Here is an 18,555-nt window from a genome sequence, read left to right on the forward strand (position 1 = left end):
AAAAAATTAGGATACAAAATAACTGAGACCCCTGATTTCGGGATTGTTTTATGCTAAAAATTTTTCTCAATTTTGTTTGTTTGTTTGTTTTAGGCAAGGCAACCCTTGGTTGACCTCACAGATTGCAAGGACCTTGTCAGCTTACAATCCCTTATTTTTTTATATTTTATGCCTACAGCATCTTCCTAGGTGGTCTCCCATCCAAGTACTAACCAGGCCCGACACTGCTTAGATTTCGAGATCAGATGGGATTGGGCTTATTCAGGGAGGCATGACCGTAGAATTTTTCTCAATTTTAAAAGTGAAAGCTTGTTGCTATTATCTGTGAATAGTCCAATCAAATAATTTCTTCTGTGTACAAATGAGAAGCAACTAAAGATCTGGCTTGGTGAAAGAGTGTAACTTTGAGAAGTCTTTAGACGTTGAGATGCACAGAGGAATACTTTTCATATCTTCACGTATTCCTAACCTCAATCTGGGAATAGGCCCACCACCTCTGATGCTTTCCAAAGACCACTTGTGCATTCTCTTCCTCCAAGTCCTAAGGGACAAATTCACAATCATTAAATTATAGAATTTTGTTTACAGTTTCCCACAGGTCTAAAGTGATTTCTTGGTAATGGCTTCCAATCCACTGGATTACAGTTCAGCAATATATTATGGACCTGTTTGTAAGGATTGTGCTAGGGACTTTTGGGGATAATGAGGTGAATACGTTTTCACACTCTAGGAGAGAATCAGATAGCATCACAAAGCTGGAGTGCTTTAAGAGCCTCAGTAAAGATCCACGTGAAGATTTATGGGCCTTTAAGAGGGTTAAGGATGATATTACATTTGATTACAGCTATCAGGGAGATCTTCATGGAAGAGGAAACTTTTGAGTTGAACATGGAATGTTATAGTATTTGGATAGGCAGATTCAGAGACATGGAAAGTAACAGTTCAAATTTTGATAACCTCTAGAACATTCTCAGCTTAGGAGTATGGCATTTGATAAATCTGGATAAATATGCATCAGTGAGTATAATTCCAGTTCCAGTTCCAACATGTGAGGCTTTTTCTCCACACCACCAAGCATTTCTTCAGCACCAGCTCAGTGTTCCACAATTAGATTAGTACCTAATCTGATACTATCCACCTGAAGATAGCATCAGATTCCACAGGTTGAAGGTTTTCAGTCCTACAAGACTGCCCCCTCCCACCCTCTTCCGATGCCAGTGGCAAGTCGTAATTGTCACCTGTGTGCTTTAGATCATCAGTTTGTAGACCAGAAATTCCAACACCCCTCTCTTTGGGTTTAGTAGTTCATAGAACTCAAACATCACATTACTAGATTACCGGTTTATAGTAAAAGGATATTATAACTCAGGAATAGCCAGGTGGAAGGGATGCATAGGGCAAAGTGTGAGCAAAGAGCATGGAGCGTCCATGCCCTCTCCAAGAGGGCTACTCTCCCAACACCTCAACATGTTCACCAATCTGGCAGTTCTCTGAACACCATCCCTTTGAGTTTATATGGAAGCCTAATTACTTAGGCATGATCGATTACATCATTTGCTCTGGGTAATTGAACTCAATTTGTAAGGGGGGCAGGGTGAGGCTGAAAGTTCCAACCCTCTAAACACGTGGTTTGTTCCTCTGGCAACCAGCTCCTATCTTCAGGTGACCTCATTATCACCTGTACTGATCTCTTCACTTAGGAAATCTAAGAGGTTTAGGAACTCTGTGCCAGGAACAGAGTCAAATATATTATTACAAATCACAATATCAGAAGATACCAAAGGTAGATCATCTTTTTGTAAGACCAGTGTTCAGGGAGGTGATTATTTTGGTCTCACATGTGTCCCCACACTTTTGTTTTTGCCCCAGGCTTTCATCCTGTCTCATCTATCTTATTAAATGTTTTTGTTCAATGGTTGGTTTACAGCTTTGAAACTCAGAGGAATGGACTGGTGTTTATCTATGACATGTGTGGTTCTAATTATGCCAACTTTGAACTGGATCTTGGCAAGAAAGTCTTGAACCTGCTGAAGGTAAGGCTGTGAGAAGGCCTTCTCAACTCTCCTTCAATGGTTAGGACACTTTATTCTTTGGGAGATATAGGAATAATGTAAATTAGAACATTATGTTCTGTTTAAAGGTCACCTTTAAATGATGGCTAATGTCTACTTCCTCAGAATAAGAAATGGTCTTTGAAGTGGAAAAATTAAAATAAGAAATTCATAGGAATATTCTGAATCATAAAGGTGGGATATCCTTTTCCTGGAGTTATGTAGAATAAGAGTTAATGAAGGCCTAGATATGGCTAGTGTTCGTAAACCATGTCAACTAGCTAATGGCTTTCAGACTTTTTTTTAACTCATTCTGGTCAGAAGTATGCTTTACATTTCACCTTAGTACACACATGTAAACTTACAGATATACATAGAGTTATGTATATAGACAAAGTTCTTAATCTCTTATCCAAAGCTCAGGTACAGTGATATTTTTTAATATTTTGAATTTTAAAAGATAATACAGTATGTATGGTACTCTATAATCCAACACATTTAATGTTTCTGCAGTAAAATGTATTATTCATAATGAGTGGAGAAGAATAAAGGTTAGAAATAGTTTAGGGCTTTTCAGGTTAAAGTTTGCTGCCCCGTGAATTTTTGCACCAATCTTACAGTAGAAACTTGAGGTTTTCAGAGTTGCTTAGATTTCAGAATCCATGGATAGGGGTATGTATATCTGTGTGTACATATTTATAAAACAAAAATGTTTCACAAAATAAGCTATCCTCTTAGTATGTGCAATAACTTTAATTATTCTCTTTTATTTCATATTTTTAAATTTTAGTCATGACCTATTAAATTAATTTCAGGACTTACTGAGTGACAGCCTGCAGTTTGAAAAACATTCATTTAGGAGTCTGTTCAGTTTTTGTTCTAAGACCTCACTTGGGAGTACTATGGAACTAGATTTCTAGAGGTGTTTATTATTATAGCTTCACAGCAGAAAAAATATAAAGAAGGTATTATACTGCCTGATGTTTTCTAGGACTTGAATTTTTCACTCATTGTATTACTAAAATTCCTCTTGTGGCATATAATGTGAATCATTCCTTTTTATTGATGGTAGAAGAATTGTTACCTTTTAATTCCTCATCCATTAAATGTACCAGTTTATTCATCCACTGTTTTATTGATGGCTCCTTGGGTTGTTTCCTGACTTTTGCTATTACTAACAGTGCTGCTATGAATATTCTTATACTTGTCTTTAGTGCATGTGTTCAATAGTATCTCTAGGGCAGTGTTTCTCGACCATTTTTTCATTATTGCCTCACTAATGAGTCTTTTTTAGACATCCTCCCTCTTCCCAGTTCTTCTTCTAAAGAAATTCTAATATCACAGCTATACTGTATATATCATTATGTAGTGAATGTATATCTGTGTTTTATATATAAAAAGAGTATGATTTTTTTCCCCCATTTCCCACTCTCCTGAAAACTAATTTCACCCCCTTGGGAGTGGTATCTTCCCCAATGAGAATGCATGCTCTAGAGTATACATGTACAAGTAGAATTACTGGGTCATAAGGTCTATGAAGATTCAACTTCATAAAACAGTGTCATAAAATTATTTTCCAAAGCAGTTGTATTCCCCTGCCATGTGTAAAATTTCCTTTGATCCACATCCTAATGTCAGATTTTTAAATTTTTTTCCTAATCAAGTGGGTATAAAATGGTATCTTGTGGTATGACTTACATTTCTCTTGTTGAGATTCTCTCTTCATATATATTATTGGCCATATGCTTTCTTCTTCTGCAAAATGCCTGTTTATGGCCTTTACTCATTTTCCTATTGATTTGTCCATTTATATAGTTTTCATATATTATTGATACTAGTTCACTTACATATGTATTAATATGTACTGTCTTAGTTTATGTCTTGTTCTTTCACTTTTTATAAACTCCTTTTGACTAACAGAAGTTCTTAATTTTAAAATGGTTAAATGTATCTTTCTGGTTAATGTGTTTACATCTTATATCCTTCCTTATTCCAAAGTCAGAAAAAATAGATTGTGTTTTTTTACTATATTATCACTGATTCTGTGTGTGTTAATTTTTTTTTACTTTTTTTTCTGTGGTAAAATATACATAACAAAATTTACCATTTTAACTATTTTTAAGTGTGCAGTTCACTGGCATTAAATACATTCACAACATAACCATCACCACTATCCATTTTCAAACCTATTTTGTCATCCTAATCGGAAACTCTACCCTTAAACAGTATTTCCCCATACCCTCCTCCTCTAGCCTCTGATAATTTGCCTTTTGTAGGTCTTCATTTAAATGGAATCATACAATATTTGTCCTTTGGTGTCTGTTTTATTTTACTTAGCATAATTTTTTCAGTAGTTATCTATATTGTAGCATGTATCAGAATTTCATTCTCTTTTAAGGCTGAATAATATTCTATTGTATATATATACAACATTTTGTTTATCTAGGCATCCATTGATGGATATTTGGGTTGTTTTTACCTTTTGACTGTTGTGAACAGTGCTGCTATGAACATTGTTTACAGGCATCTGTTTGAGTACTTGCTTTCAGTTCTTTTGCATAGTATTAGAAGTGGAATTATTGAATTTTGTAATTCTACATTTAACTTTCTGAGGAGCTATTTTCTTTTATAAGTTTAAATTTTTGTTTTTCTTGTTTAAGACTTTAATCCATCTTGATTTGATTTTCAAGTATGGTATGAGATGTAGGAACCTAACTTTTTTCCCCCACTCAGATTAGCGATTTTTTTTTTCAGTTTTACATATTAAATCGTTTCTCCTTTCCACAATTTAGACTATCAATTTTGACAAAGTCACAATAACTTGGTAAGGTAAAATATTATAGACAATTTAATTAACCATCTAACCGTCCTTCTGTATTAGTCAGGTTTTTAGATTTAAATAATGTTGTCGTGATCATTTTAGCTTTTCCTCTTTTTAAGAAGATACTTCTAAGACTTCCCCATTGAGAATTGGATAAAGATTATTTGGATAAAGATTATAAATATTCTTATATCTCTCTTATACATTACTAAGTTACCCTTCATAAAAGTGGGAAAAAAATTTACATTGTTACCAAGTATCTATTTCTTTGAATCATCCCAATACTGCACTCTATATAATTTTTCTCTGCTTTTGAATTTAGAAATTCTAAAATGATACCTCCTTTTTTGTTTGTTTGTTCCTTCAAACTCCTTTAACAAAGTTGTATATTTTTTTCAAATGTTCTTATGTTTTTTGTGTGTCCTTTATTTGGTTCACAATAATGAAGTACTATAAATGTTTTGTTTTTACTATATGAATTCAAAAAGGCTGAAATGAAGTCCTGTTGCTTTAGAACCTATATCATCATCTTATTATTGACTTAGCTGCTGGAAACAGATAAAACTTTAAATATAAACTTCTACCAACCTCATTCTCATGAAAATTGTAAATAGAAATTTATCTTTAATTCATGGTTTCACACTTCAGATATCTACTTAGTATGAATTAATTTCCAGCAGTAAGTGTGATGAGGATTTGGATCAAAATATTTCACTGGAATAAAAACAGTAATCTTTGACTTCTTAAATTGCTCTGAGTAGATTTTCCCCATCTTGGTAAATATCTTAGGATTAAATTCTGGTTTAAAATTTTGAAATGTCATAACCTGTATTTTAGTTGCCATCATATGGATTCTTAACTGTATAAGTATTTAGATGAACCATTTAAACCAGACAATGTGGAATTCACCCCCTGAAAGGTGAATCTTTATTTATATTCTGATTAGGAAATGCATGGCTGAAACACATAGCTAAAACACATAGATTTTAAAAAATTCATTAATCCAGACACTTATAATGTAATAATTATTAATACTTACTGAATGCTTTTCATGCTTTAAAACAGGGGATTCTAATCCCCAGGTCACGGACAGGTACAGGTCCTTGGCCTGTTAGGAACTGGGCCATACAGCAGGAGGTGAGCGGCAGGCTGGGCAAAAGAGCGAAGCCTCCCCATTCTCCACCCAGCACTAGCATCACTGCCTCAGCTCCACTTCAGATCATCAGGTGTCAGATTCTCCTAGGAGCACCAGTCCCTGGTGCCAAAAAGGTTGGGGACCACTACTTTAAAAAACATTTAATCCTGACATCATTACCGTGAGATATGATGGTTGTTACTATTACTATCTCCATTTTACAAATCTAGAAACTTAGGCCTGGAGAACTTAAAAACTAACAAAGGTAATATTAAGTGACAGAATTAAGATATTACTTATAATTCTCTCCCTTGGAGATTATCATTATAAAGAGCTTGGGGTACATGTGTTCAGGCTTTTAAAATGTATATATGTATGTATACACATATACAGGATGAGGATAATTTATGATATTTTTCCTTACAAATATGGACTTATATCCAGTGGTTGTAACTTGCTAGTTTTTACTTAACAGTGTATCTTTGTCATCTTTCTATGTCAATACATATAGCTCTTATTTTTTTCCTCACATTTTTTAATGGCTACAGAGTATTCCTTTTTATGTCTATACAAAGCAGAAAAAATGAGGTAGGTACATGCCATTTTTTTTGTCATTTATAAAGACTTCAGTGAGCATCATTTTACATATATTCTTGTATATTTGACCAATCTCTTCCTCAGAGTAAATTTCTGTAAGCAAATTTGTAGGGTCAAAAAGTACATACATACATTTAAAATTTTGATAAATATTGCCAAATTACCTTTTAAAAACTTAGTTCAAATTTACACTCCTATAAACATATTTTTTACCAGCCTCATCTACATGATTTTTGGATTTTAATCATATTTATGTTTTTATTTGGTGTTTTTTAAATTATGAATGAGCTTTAGCACATTTTTATGATTATTTTTCAAAACTTTTTCCCGGCTTTATTGAAATATAATAGACAATTAGTTGTTCAGATTTACATTGTATAATTCAATGAGTTTTTTTCCAATTATAGTTGGCATACAATAATATACCAGTTTCAGTTGTACAACCTAGTAATCAGATATCCACATAACTTGCAAAGCAGTTAACCCCACTAAATCTAGTACCCTCCTTTTCCCTTACATATTTATTACATTATTAACCTTCTTCCCCATGCTACACTCTACATTTCCATGTCTGTTCTGCAACTCTCCATTCGTACCTCTTAATGCCTTTGCTTCCCCACCCTCACCCTCCAACCCCCTTCCCATCTAATACCTTCTAAATATTCTCTGTATCTATGAGTTTATTTCTGCTTTTGTTGTTGTTTATTTTGTTCTTTAGATTCCTCATGTACATGAAATTATGTGATATTTGTCTTTCTCTGTCTGATTTTTTTTCATTTAGTGCAATACCCTCTAGGTCTATCAAGGCAATATCTTTTTCCATCCCCTTCCTTTTAGTTTGTGTGTGTCTTTTGAGTTGAAGTGAGTCTCTTATAGGCAGCATATTCAGGGATCTTGTTTTCTTATCCATTCAGCCATTCTATCTTTTGGTTGGAGCATTTAATTCTTTTCCATTTGAGATTCTTGTTGATAGGAATGTAGCTGTTACCATTCTTTATTCTTGTTTTTGATACATGTTTTTTCTTCTTAAAGAAGTCCCTCCAACATTTCCTATAATACTGGTTTGATGTTGATAAATTCCTTTAGCTTATTTTTGTCTGGGAAACAATTTTATCTGTCCTTCAACTCTAAACGATAGCTTTGCTGGATAAAGTATTCTTGGTTGTAGATCCTGGATTTTTGTCATGTCGAATTATTTTGTGCCAAGCCCTTCTGTCCTGCATAGTTACTTTTGAGAAATCAGCTGCCAGTCTTCTGGGTTCTCCCTTGTAGGTTACTATCTGGTATCTTGAAATCCTCATATCTATTCTCCACAGGGAGCATTTCCAGCTCGTTTGAAGAAAGTGCTGATTGTGGGAGCACCCATATGGTTCCGAGTGCCCTATTCCATCATCAGCCTCCTCCTGAAGGACAAAGTTCGAGAGAGGGTAAGGCAACCTAGCTTTATTTTATTTGGAGGTGGATAGATTCCCATACTGTTGAAACCTGTCAATTAATTTTTTACCTGTCTTATCTCCTAGAACACTTTCTGCTTTTGTTAGTATATTCACTTGTGGTCTCTGCTTTATTCTTTTCTTAGCTCAGTACAAGGTGCCTCTCCCACTGTACTACAAGTTTCTTGAAGTTAGGAACTGGATGTAGTTTATATCTGGCACTCCCCCTCCATGGCACTTTGCATAATGATAGTACTAAAGGATTGTGTCCCATGGGTAACTTAGCAATGGCTACTGTTCCAAAATTTAGCCTAGTTCTATACAGGCCTTTAATATTTAACAATGGCTAATATAAAACTGCATTAGTTGAACTGGTATTTGAATTTGTTTAACTGGAAATACCATTCAGTCCCTTCAACCACCAGGGTGGCAGAAGAGAATCTCTCACTATTTTTCTGCTTATATTCCTGGTGTTTTCTTTTAAAACAGCTCATTGCTTCCTAACTTCCTTACAACACAGAAGTGTTGTCTAAAATTATCTTAATTCTATTGTCATCCCCTGAGTGTTCCAAGACTGAAAGATTATGATTTCACTCATTCACCCATTCATTCTCATCCTTGAAAGAAAGGGCATATAAAACATTGACATATTAGGATAAAATAATAAAGTTGTGAAATATTATCAGAGATTTTTGTGGTATAGGATTATGAGGTTATATGAATAATAACAATGCAGGTCTTTATAGCTGAAGTGACTTGGGTTGGAGAGGGAAAACTGAAGATGTGTGGTTCTGTGGAACTACTGAGGGATATGGTGACTCAGTCGAAGAGATCTTTCCCAAGGTAACTCTTTGAGAGGACTCCTTAGGCAAACTCTTGCACTTTTATATATGAGTGTGTACATTCAAAATATATTGAACACCTTTATAGTTCATGCTCTGAGCCCTGGGAATGAAAAGTTAAGTGAGACCATCCTTACTCTGGAGGAAGTCTCAGTCCTGATAGGAGACACAGACACAAACAAGTGCAGAGGACTGTGGCTCTGCAGGAGGACGGGCGAGAACATAGCCTCTGGCAGACAGATTTCATGAACTATAAGCTGTCCTTGAAGAGGAAAAAAGGGCATTCCAAGAAGAGGCAACAGCAAGAGAGATCAGCATCCTCCTTCCACATAGATTCCAAGGACAACCAACTAGACTAATTTGGTTCAGTATTGGCTGTGGCTCAGCAGAGAGCAGAATTTGGTACTACAATGACTTCTCTAGCATTCTTCCTGGGCTACCCTGGTTTGAGTGCCCGGTCTTGTCTTACTTTCATAGAAACCTATCTTTGAGAACACCCATACCAAGGTATGAGTAAAGCACAGGCTTAGTTAACAAAAATAACCACTACCTTCACATTCTTGGTAGTCACAAAGCAAATACGTGTGTCAAATAGTACTGGGAAGCCTTATTAACAGTATGAAACCTTTGTTCACTATACCTTCCTTTCAGAAGGTATATAACAAAGCCCCTACTTCTAGGAGTGAATTTGATACACAAAGTCAGACCTTTGTCTGGAAATTCATAGGATGTCAACCCCAGGCTGAGGAAGTACAGTCTACTTTTACAAGTATACCAAGTATTTCATGCAAATCTCATCCCCTTCTCCAAACCCAACATAAGCACATTTGTTCTTTATCTTTACTCTTTGCCTTTTTTCCCCCTGCATACTCACATGATTCTTTTTGGCCTTCCAGATTCAGATATTAAAGACATCTGAGGTCACTCAGCACCTGCCCAGGGAGTGCCTTCCAGAAAACCTGGGTGGGTACGTCAAAATTGACCTCGCCACTTGGAATTTCCAGTTCCTACCCCAGGTGAACGGCCACCCGGATCCCTTCGATGAGATCATCCTGTTCTCCCTCCCTCCTGCCTTAGACTGGGACTCAGTGCATGTTCCAGGTCCCCAGGCCATGACCATTCAAGAATTGATGAATTATGTTAGCACCAGGCAGAAGCAGGGGATATATGAGGAGTATGAAGACATCCGTCGTGAGAACCCTGTTGGCACTTTCCACTGTTCCATGTAAGTAGGAAGTTTGGGCCAACCAAGGTGCTTCTGGCATATGCTGGTAACAGCTCCTTCCACACTTCACCTCTTTAACAGAGACTCTATGTTAGGGAACACCACTCTCACTTAGATACTGGTTTCTGTCCTCCAGAAAGAGGTACCTCCTGCGTTGGTGCTTTTTGCCAATATCCTATACTCTGAAATTTCTGACAGTCTTTGGTACCAAAAAGGGAACCCTATAATAATGGACACATTTTTTGACGTTTTCCTGAAATGCAGGTGTTTTAAGAAAAAACAAAAATGTAGGCTTTCTATTCCTGTCCTTGTGATCTGTGGTCTTTTCATTTGGACAGTTTCTCTCTCAAGCATTTATAATATAACATTATTTTCTGAGGAAGGGGTGCCAGTACTTTCAAAGTAATTCATAGTAAGAGAGAAAAGGTGCCTCTTAGGGATTAGCCTCATGGGATTTTCATTGGACCTAAATTGTATCACGAAACCACCTGGTTAGTTTATAACTGGTTCATAGCTACTTGATAACTATTGTTGGCAATAGAGTGTAGATATTTCTCTTACTGCTGCTCTGATTTATATTACTATGCTTTCATTCGCAGCAGCAGACAATTCTTTCTCTCCAAGTTGAGCTCTGTCTGTTGAAAATTAGGGAAGCTGTCCCAGTGGGTCCCAGGCTCAAGTTCCACCTTATCCAAAAATCCCCTCTGTGACTTACACAAGTTAAGTTCCTTCTCTGCACCTCAGTTTTCCCTGTGATGTTAGACTCTGATACCTTTTTTCTGTAGCTTAAATGTTTTAGGAATTCATGATTCTGTGAGTACCTCTTCCCTCTTGTAATTTCTGTCCAGCTAATTCAGTGTGCTGTAAAGAAGATGCAGGGAGAGAACCTTTTAGCAAAAGGAAAGAGGGAAATGAGTTAGGAACCAGGAAAGGGAAGTGAGAGAGAAACAACTGAAAAAAATATCAATAAGCAGATGAAGAATGCAAAGGAAAGTCAGAAAAGAAAATGAGCAGACCATGAATTGGGGAGAATATCCTTTTCTCCCACACAGCCTTGTTTCTTCTCTCCCAACTTAAGACACCTATATGCATCCATTATTTCTCCCAGTTTTTTACCCCTGTAGTTTTGAATCAATGAAGGATTATGGAGCAGGGAGGTGCTCGGGACTGCTCCAAGAGGATGTACACTTATCTTTGGGTTTCCTGACTTGCTCTATGTGCTTCTGCTGTGCGATCCTTGAGATGTCATTTCTACCATGCCCCCCCTCTTCTCCCATTAAAAAAGCAGATTTCGATTGTTCTCTTGGCATCACCCAAACCAGCTATCATGTTATAATTAGAGAACACATTCTAGTCCTATGGAAGGACTTCCTAATCTTCCCTCTTTATTGAATGAACGAGCCACTTCAGGAGCTAGAACTCAGATCCTCATCAGCTCCAGACTTCTATCTTAGAATTACTTATACAGAAAAAACTCCCTTAGAATTCTACCTTATTAAGCTTATGAAATAGATATCAAAGTACTCACTGTTTTACAGGATGCCCTTGAACCAAGAGACTTTCTCTCCCTTTATTCTCCCTATACCATTTTTTAAAAAGATTTTTTTTAATTTAACTTTTTATTATAATTGTAGATTCGCATGCAGTTAGAAATAATACAGAGAGATCACCTGTACCCTTTCCACAGTTTTCCCATGGTAACATTTCTAAAAGTATAACAATATATCACAACCAGATCTTGATATTGATACAATCTGCCAGTGTGTGTGTGTATTTAGTTCTATGCAATTTTTATCATATACTTAGGTTTGTGTATTCATCACCACAGGAAAAGATAGAGAATTCCATTACCACATACCTCCATCCCACCTTCCTTATCCTTAACTGCTACAACCACTAATCCATTCTTCATTACTATAATTTTGTCATTTTAAGAATGGTATTATATAAATGGAATCATACTATATATAACCTTTGAGATTGCCTTTTTTTCACTCACTATAATTCACTAGAGATTCACCTAAGTTGTCACATTTTTCAAGAATTCATTCCTTTTTATTGCTGAGTAGTATTTTGTGTGTTTAGCCATTCACCTGTTGAAGGACATCTGTGTTTCCAGTTTCTATTATAAGTAAAGCTGCTATGAATGTTTGTGTCTAGGTTTTGTGTGAACACAAGTTTACATTTTTCTGAGATGAACGTCCAAGTGTGCAACTGCTAGGTCATGTGGTAATTGTATGTTAATTTTATGAGAAACTGCCCAGCTGTTTTCCAGAGTGTTTGTACCATTCTACTTATCCGCTAACAATGTATGAGTGACCCATTTTTTTTGCAACCTCACCAGCATTCAATGTCACAGGTTTTTATTTTAGCTTTTCTGGTAGTTGTGTAATGAGATCCCATTATGTTTTAATTTACATTTTTAATGTACATTTCCCTAATTGCTAATGATGTTGAACATCTTTTAATGAGCTTATTTGCCATCTGTATGTCCGCTTTGTAAAATGTCTTTTCGTATCTTCTGCCTATTTTTTATTTGGATTTTTAAAAAACTATTGAGAGTCTAGCTATTGATTCTTTGTTGGATACATGGTTTGTGAATATTTTCTTCCAATCTATAGCTTGTCTTTTCATCCTCTTAACAGCGTCTCTTGCAGAGCAAAAATTTTTATTTTGATGAAGTCCATTTACTCAGTTTTTTTCCTTTTATGGATCATACCCTTGGTGTCAAGTCTGAGAACACTTTGCCTAACTCTAGATTTCAAAGACTTTCTCCTGGTTTTTCTTTTTAAAAGTTTTATAGTTTTATGTTTTACATTTAAGTCTGCGATCAGTTAATTTTTGTATAAGGTGGTATTTTTAGTTTGTGTTTGTTTCATTTTGTTTTTGTGTTTTGTCTATGGATATGTAATTGTTCCAGTACCATTTGTTGAAAAGAGTATCTTTCCTCCATCAAACTTTGTAAAATGTTAGCTGGGTTTGTTTGTGTTGAAAGAGGGACTTTTTTAAATATGGAAAAGTACATAGTATAAAACATGACAGACAACTATGTTCCCATCACCAGAATTGATACTGACAATGCTCAATATTTTGTCGTATTTGCTTCATATTATATGAAAGAAAGAATTTCTTATAAAGTTGAAATGCCTTCTAATCCTCACTCCTAATTCTCACTCCCATAAGCACCCACTAGTCTGAATAAGGCATATTTCTTTCCAGTCCATTTTGTTTATACTGTTACATATACATTTGTACCCATGAACAATATAGAATATTATTTTATGTCGGTGGTCTTTGTAATTTTTTTTTGCTTTTAATCAATATGTATGCAAATAAATTTTTCTTTCTTCTTTTTTTTTAGCCTACAGCACCTGGTCTTCCTAGGCGGTCTCCCATCCAAGTGCTAACCAGGCCCCACCCTGTTTAGCTTGCAAATAAACTTTTCAAAACTAAGTACTACCAAAGAAAAAAGCAATGACAAAATAAACAGCAATCTCTTGCCTAAAACCTCAGTTCCATATCTGTTTTCAACTCTTGTAGCTTTCTTTTGGTATTTCTTCTGTATGTCTCAATAAAATGTTTATAATACTTTTGTTGATTTTTATGATAGGTAAGCATTTAGCTCTTATACTCTATTTCCAGTTCCCTTTTGACTGTTTTTCCAATATGTCACAATTTTTTATTAATTAATAGTCAGTGTTTACATTATTAAGCCTGTAAATGTTTTTACTGCAGAGCTAAGTGGGCTTCTGTGAAATAATGAAATATTTTAAATCTTATCAATTCCATTTTTTTGTTCAGGAGTTAGTGACCTCATTGTTTAAATTTGTTTTTAGTTATCTATTTACCTAAGCTTATTTTTTTTTCTATGTTTAGTCAGATTTATTTTACACTGTCATTTTCCAAATGGTCAAATATATCAGATAATCAGCAGGTTTTATTTTTTTTCCCTGTAGACTTCACTCTGGAACTTTTCGGATTCTTGCCCCGGTCTAAACTGTGGTTGGTTGTTGTCTAGACTTGCTTCTCAGCTTTTGCCCTGCAGTTTCCCCTCACCATTTTCCTTTATTGGCTCTTGTTTCCTGGACCCCCTATCTTCTTTATGTATATTCTATTTTGTTAGAAGATAGAATTCTAGGTTGGAAATAGTTTTACCTAAGAATTTTTCAAGCAATGATTTTCTAATTACTAGCAATGCTACAACTTTGATGCTATTCTTATTCCTTCTCAAATCTTTGTAAATGATGTTTTTTTCTTTGAGGATTTTAAAATTTCACAATGATGTGCCTTGGTATGGGTCCTTTTTATCATTAATTATATCAGGTGCTCGATAGGTTGGTTCTTTTACTTTGAAGGGTTGTACTCTTTAGTTCTAGGACTTTTTTACATTCTTTTTTTCTTTCCTTGTATTATGTCATTTCTTTCTCTGGGACAGTCCTATTATTTTGGTTAGATCTCCTAGAGCAGGATTGACAAACTTTAAGAAGGGCAAGCTAATAAATATTTTAGGCATGTGGGGCTTTATAGTCTTTGTCGTAAGTACTCAACTCTGCCGTTATGGTGTGAAAGCAGCCACAGACAGTACTAAACTGATGGGCTTGGCTGTGTTAAAATAAAACTTTTATTTATAAAAACACATAGCCAAGCTGAAGTTTGCTGACCCTTGTCTAGAATGATTCTCTTATTTTCTTAAATTTTTCATATTTTTCATCACTTTGACTTTTTGTTTTATAGTCTGGAAATTTCCTCAATGTTCTCGTCTTTTCTATCAAAATTCGTACTTTAGATATTATTTTATATTTCCAAGAGCTTTTCTTCTCTTCCTTTTTCATAGCATTCTATTCTTTTTTCACAGCATCCTATTCTTTTTCCACATGTGCAGGTTATTATAGGCTTTTTTAAACTCATTTTCTCTTATTGATTCTGTTTTGTGTTACAGGCTTTCCTTACTTTTCTGGAGATCTTTGGCTGTTAGTTTACATTTAGGAATGGGGTTCTTAAAAGTTGCTTGGAAGCAAGATTAGCATGGGTGAGCTTCATATTAAAATGATCAGCTAGCTTGTTATTGATGTTCTCCAAATGATAGAATTCTTTTATGTACGGCTATTCACTTTCTCTAGAGAGGAGTCTCCACTATTTTGCCTGGTAGGGCAAGATACCCCTGAATATGAGTATAAGACAGGATAGGACAGGGAGAAGAGACCAGGAGATTCTAACTGTCATTCAGATTTTCTTGTATTCCTCTGTTTTTAGCCCTGTGCCCCACCTTGCCTTCCAGGGTGTGAGAGTTCTGAGGGTGAGTCTTTGTGTCTCTTTGTAGATACCTCTGTGGGTTCTAGCTTTCTGTAGTTGACCAAGTTAGCCCAAATCCTGCCATCTGTTTTCCCTCTGCCAAAGTGGGTATAAATCTCTTTGTCTACTTATGTCTCTGCTGTCACTTTTTGTATTTATACTGATATTTCCTTTATTGATTTTAATGAGACTGCTGGATGGAGTGGCATCAAACATGTTGTCAACCAATCATGTTAAACTGGAACTTAAGAGATTTTGAACACCTGTTGGTAAATGAGTAGTAGAAAATTTTATTTGCAGCTAGATTTTTTTTGGTGCTGTACCTTTCTCTTTTTCTCTTTTGAATGGAAATATATTTATTTCTATAGTAATATGTACTTATCATTAAAAATATTAAATGATATAGAATTACACAGACTAAATAATGAAAAGCTCTAATACCCACTCACAATAGTAACTGACATCTACCTTTGCACTGTCAGACTTTATACGTAACATACATACTGCTCCCACTTTTTCTTTGTTTTAACTTCTTTGTTTCATTTTCTTCAGGTCTCCAGGAAACCTAGAGAAGAATCGCTATGGGGATGTACCCTGCCTGGACCAAACCAGAGTGAAGCTGACAAAACGAAGTGGCCACACTCAGGTAGATAGACAAATGCCATCTTTTCAGGAGCACTGAGGGAAGTTTAAGCCTCTTATAAAGTGAAGCTTGCTAATACTATAGTAGAATGAACATGGATTCTAAGCCAAAAAGATAAGGTTTGAGTTTTAATTATGCTACATACTAGCTTTTCACCATAGGCTAGTCCTTAAGGATATGCCCATCTCACAGTACTAAATGGCGATTAATTGAAATACTTTCTGTAAATGCTGATAGCACAAGGTCTGATATATTGTAGGTGCCTGATTTATGTTCAGTTATTTCTCCTTTAACTCCTCAGCGGTAAAGTCATAGTCATATCATTCATTGTATTGGTAAGTGTATGTGCATTCAATACAAGGCAACTCTGATTATAAGTGACCTCTGATTTTTCCATTTAGAAGATCTGAAAAAAATTAAAAAGTAGTGTATACATAAATATCTAGAAATAGAGATGAAATTATTAAATGATTTTATAATTTAATATATTTGATCATAACTATATTAAGAATCACATATATTAGTATAGATATTCAGTGAAAATGTTAATCAGACATTTAACGTCATTGCTTTTTTTCCCCTCATTTGATCTACTTTTTTTTTTCTCTGTAACTTGGCCTTTTTTCCCCAGCTTTATTGAAATGTAATAGACAATTAGTTGCTCGTATTTACATTGTAAAATTCTATGAATTTTTTTTCAAATATAGTTGACATACAATAATATATTAGTTTTAGTTCTATAGCATAGTGATTAGAAATCTATATAACTCAAAGAGATCACCCCACTAAATCTAGTACTCCTTTTCCTCCTTTACATATTTATTACATTATTAACTATTTTCTTTATGCTACACTTTATATCTCCATGTCTATTTTTTAAAGATCCATTTGTACTTCTTAATCCCTGTACCCTTTTTCACCATCTCCCCTAACCCCCTTCCCATCTAGTATACCTCAAAATATTCTCCATCTCTATGAGTTTATTTTCATTTTTGTTGTCGTTTGTTATTTTGTTCTTTAGATTCCACATGTACATGAAATCATGTGATATTTATCTTTCTCTATCTGACTTTTTTCATTTAGTGCAATACCCTCTGGGTCCATCAAGGCAATATCTTTTTCTATCCCCTTCCTTTTAGTCTGTGTGTGTCTTTTGAGCTGAAGTGAGTCTCTTATAGGCAGCATATGTAGGGGTCTTGTTTTCTTCCACACAATCTTTTGGTTGTTGAAGCACCTAATTCTTTTTCATTTGAGATACTTGATGATAGGAGTGTACTTATTACCATACTTTATTCATATTTTTATACATATATTTTCTTCTTAAAGAAGTCCCTCCAACACTTCCTGTAATACTGGCTTGGTGTTGATAAATTCCTTTAGCTTATTTTTGTCTGGGAAGCTCTTTATCTGTTCTTCGACTCTAAATGATAGCTTTGCTGGATAAAGTATTCTTGGTTGTAGATCCTAGGTTTTCATCACATCGAATATTTTGTGCCAAGCCCTTCTGTCCTGCAAAGTTTCTTTTGAGAAGTCAGCTGCCAGTCTTCTGGGTGCTCCCTTGTAGATAACTAACTGCTTTTCTCTTGTTGCTTTTAAGAGTCTCTCTTTGTATTTAACCTTTGGCATTTTAATTATGATATGTCTTGGTGTGGGCCTCTTTGGGTTCATCTTCTTTGGGACTCTCTGAGCTTCCTGGGATTGTGGGTCTATTTCCTTCACCAGAGGAGGGAAGTTTTCCATCATTATTTCTTCAAATAGCTGTTCGACATCTTGTTTTCCTTCAGGTACCCCGACGACATGGATATTTTTACTTTTAATGGTGCTCCATAGGCTCCTTCAATTACTTTTATAGTCTTAGCGTCTTTCTTCTTGCCATTCTGATTGAGTTCCTTGGCTTTCCCATCCTCTATATAGGTCATTTGATCTTCTTCTTTATTCACTCTGTTTATTCCATTAATATACTTCTCATCTTAGATAATGCGCTCTTCATTTCTGCCTGGTTCCCTTTTATAATTTCCATTTCCATTTTTATGGGTTTTTTAAATCTCTTTGTTAAAGTTCTTACTGAGTTCATCTACTCTTTCCCTAAATTCATTGAGCATCTTTATAACCAGTATTTTGAACTCTGCATCTGTTAGATTGCTTGACTCCATTATTTCTAGATTTCTGTTTTGTTCTCTCATAAGGTTTTTGCTTGTTTGTCTTCCCATTTTGGCTGCCTTTCTGTGTCTGTTTCTATGTACTAAGTAAAGCTCCTAAGTCTCCCAGTCTTATTAGCATGACTTTGTGTAGTAGGTGTCCAGTGGCACAGTCCTGAGAGAGGTTCACCTGCAGGCCAACTTTAGCCCCAGGCTATGCCCTTCTGGAGCCACCTGTTAAGATTCAGCAAGCAATCCACAGATGCTGTGCTTATAGTTGCCTCGTGAGGCCACGCCAGAAACTGTGATCAGCTGCCACCAGTGTGAGTCTTGGAGCTATCTCAGCAAGGAGCCCTGGACTCGCCAAGGACACACCTG

General features: G+C 35.4%; 1 protein-coding gene across 1 annotated transcript in view; it reads left to right on the forward strand.

Moving 5' to 3' along the window:
- Positions 1–18,555, forward strand: part of PTPN9 (protein tyrosine phosphatase non-receptor type 9) — a 66,736-nt gene that overhangs the window by 35,741 nt on the left and 12,440 nt on the right. The window contains exons 5-8 of the mRNA XM_016144108.2: positions 1,928–2,033; positions 7,921–8,031; positions 9,776–10,104; positions 15,949–16,042. Of these exons, the coding sequence (XP_015999594.1) occupies positions 1,928–2,033; positions 7,921–8,031; positions 9,776–10,104; positions 15,949–16,042 (640 nt within the window). The remainder of the gene's footprint in view (positions 1–1,927; positions 2,034–7,920; positions 8,032–9,775; positions 10,105–15,948; positions 16,043–18,555) is intronic.

This window comes from Rousettus aegyptiacus, unplaced genomic scaffold, assembly GCF_014176215.1.
Source record: "Rousettus aegyptiacus isolate mRouAeg1 unplaced genomic scaffold, mRouAeg1.p scaffold_m13_p_3, whole genome shotgun sequence".
Lineage (NCBI taxonomy): Eukaryota > Metazoa > Chordata > Mammalia > Chiroptera > Pteropodidae > Rousettus > Rousettus aegyptiacus.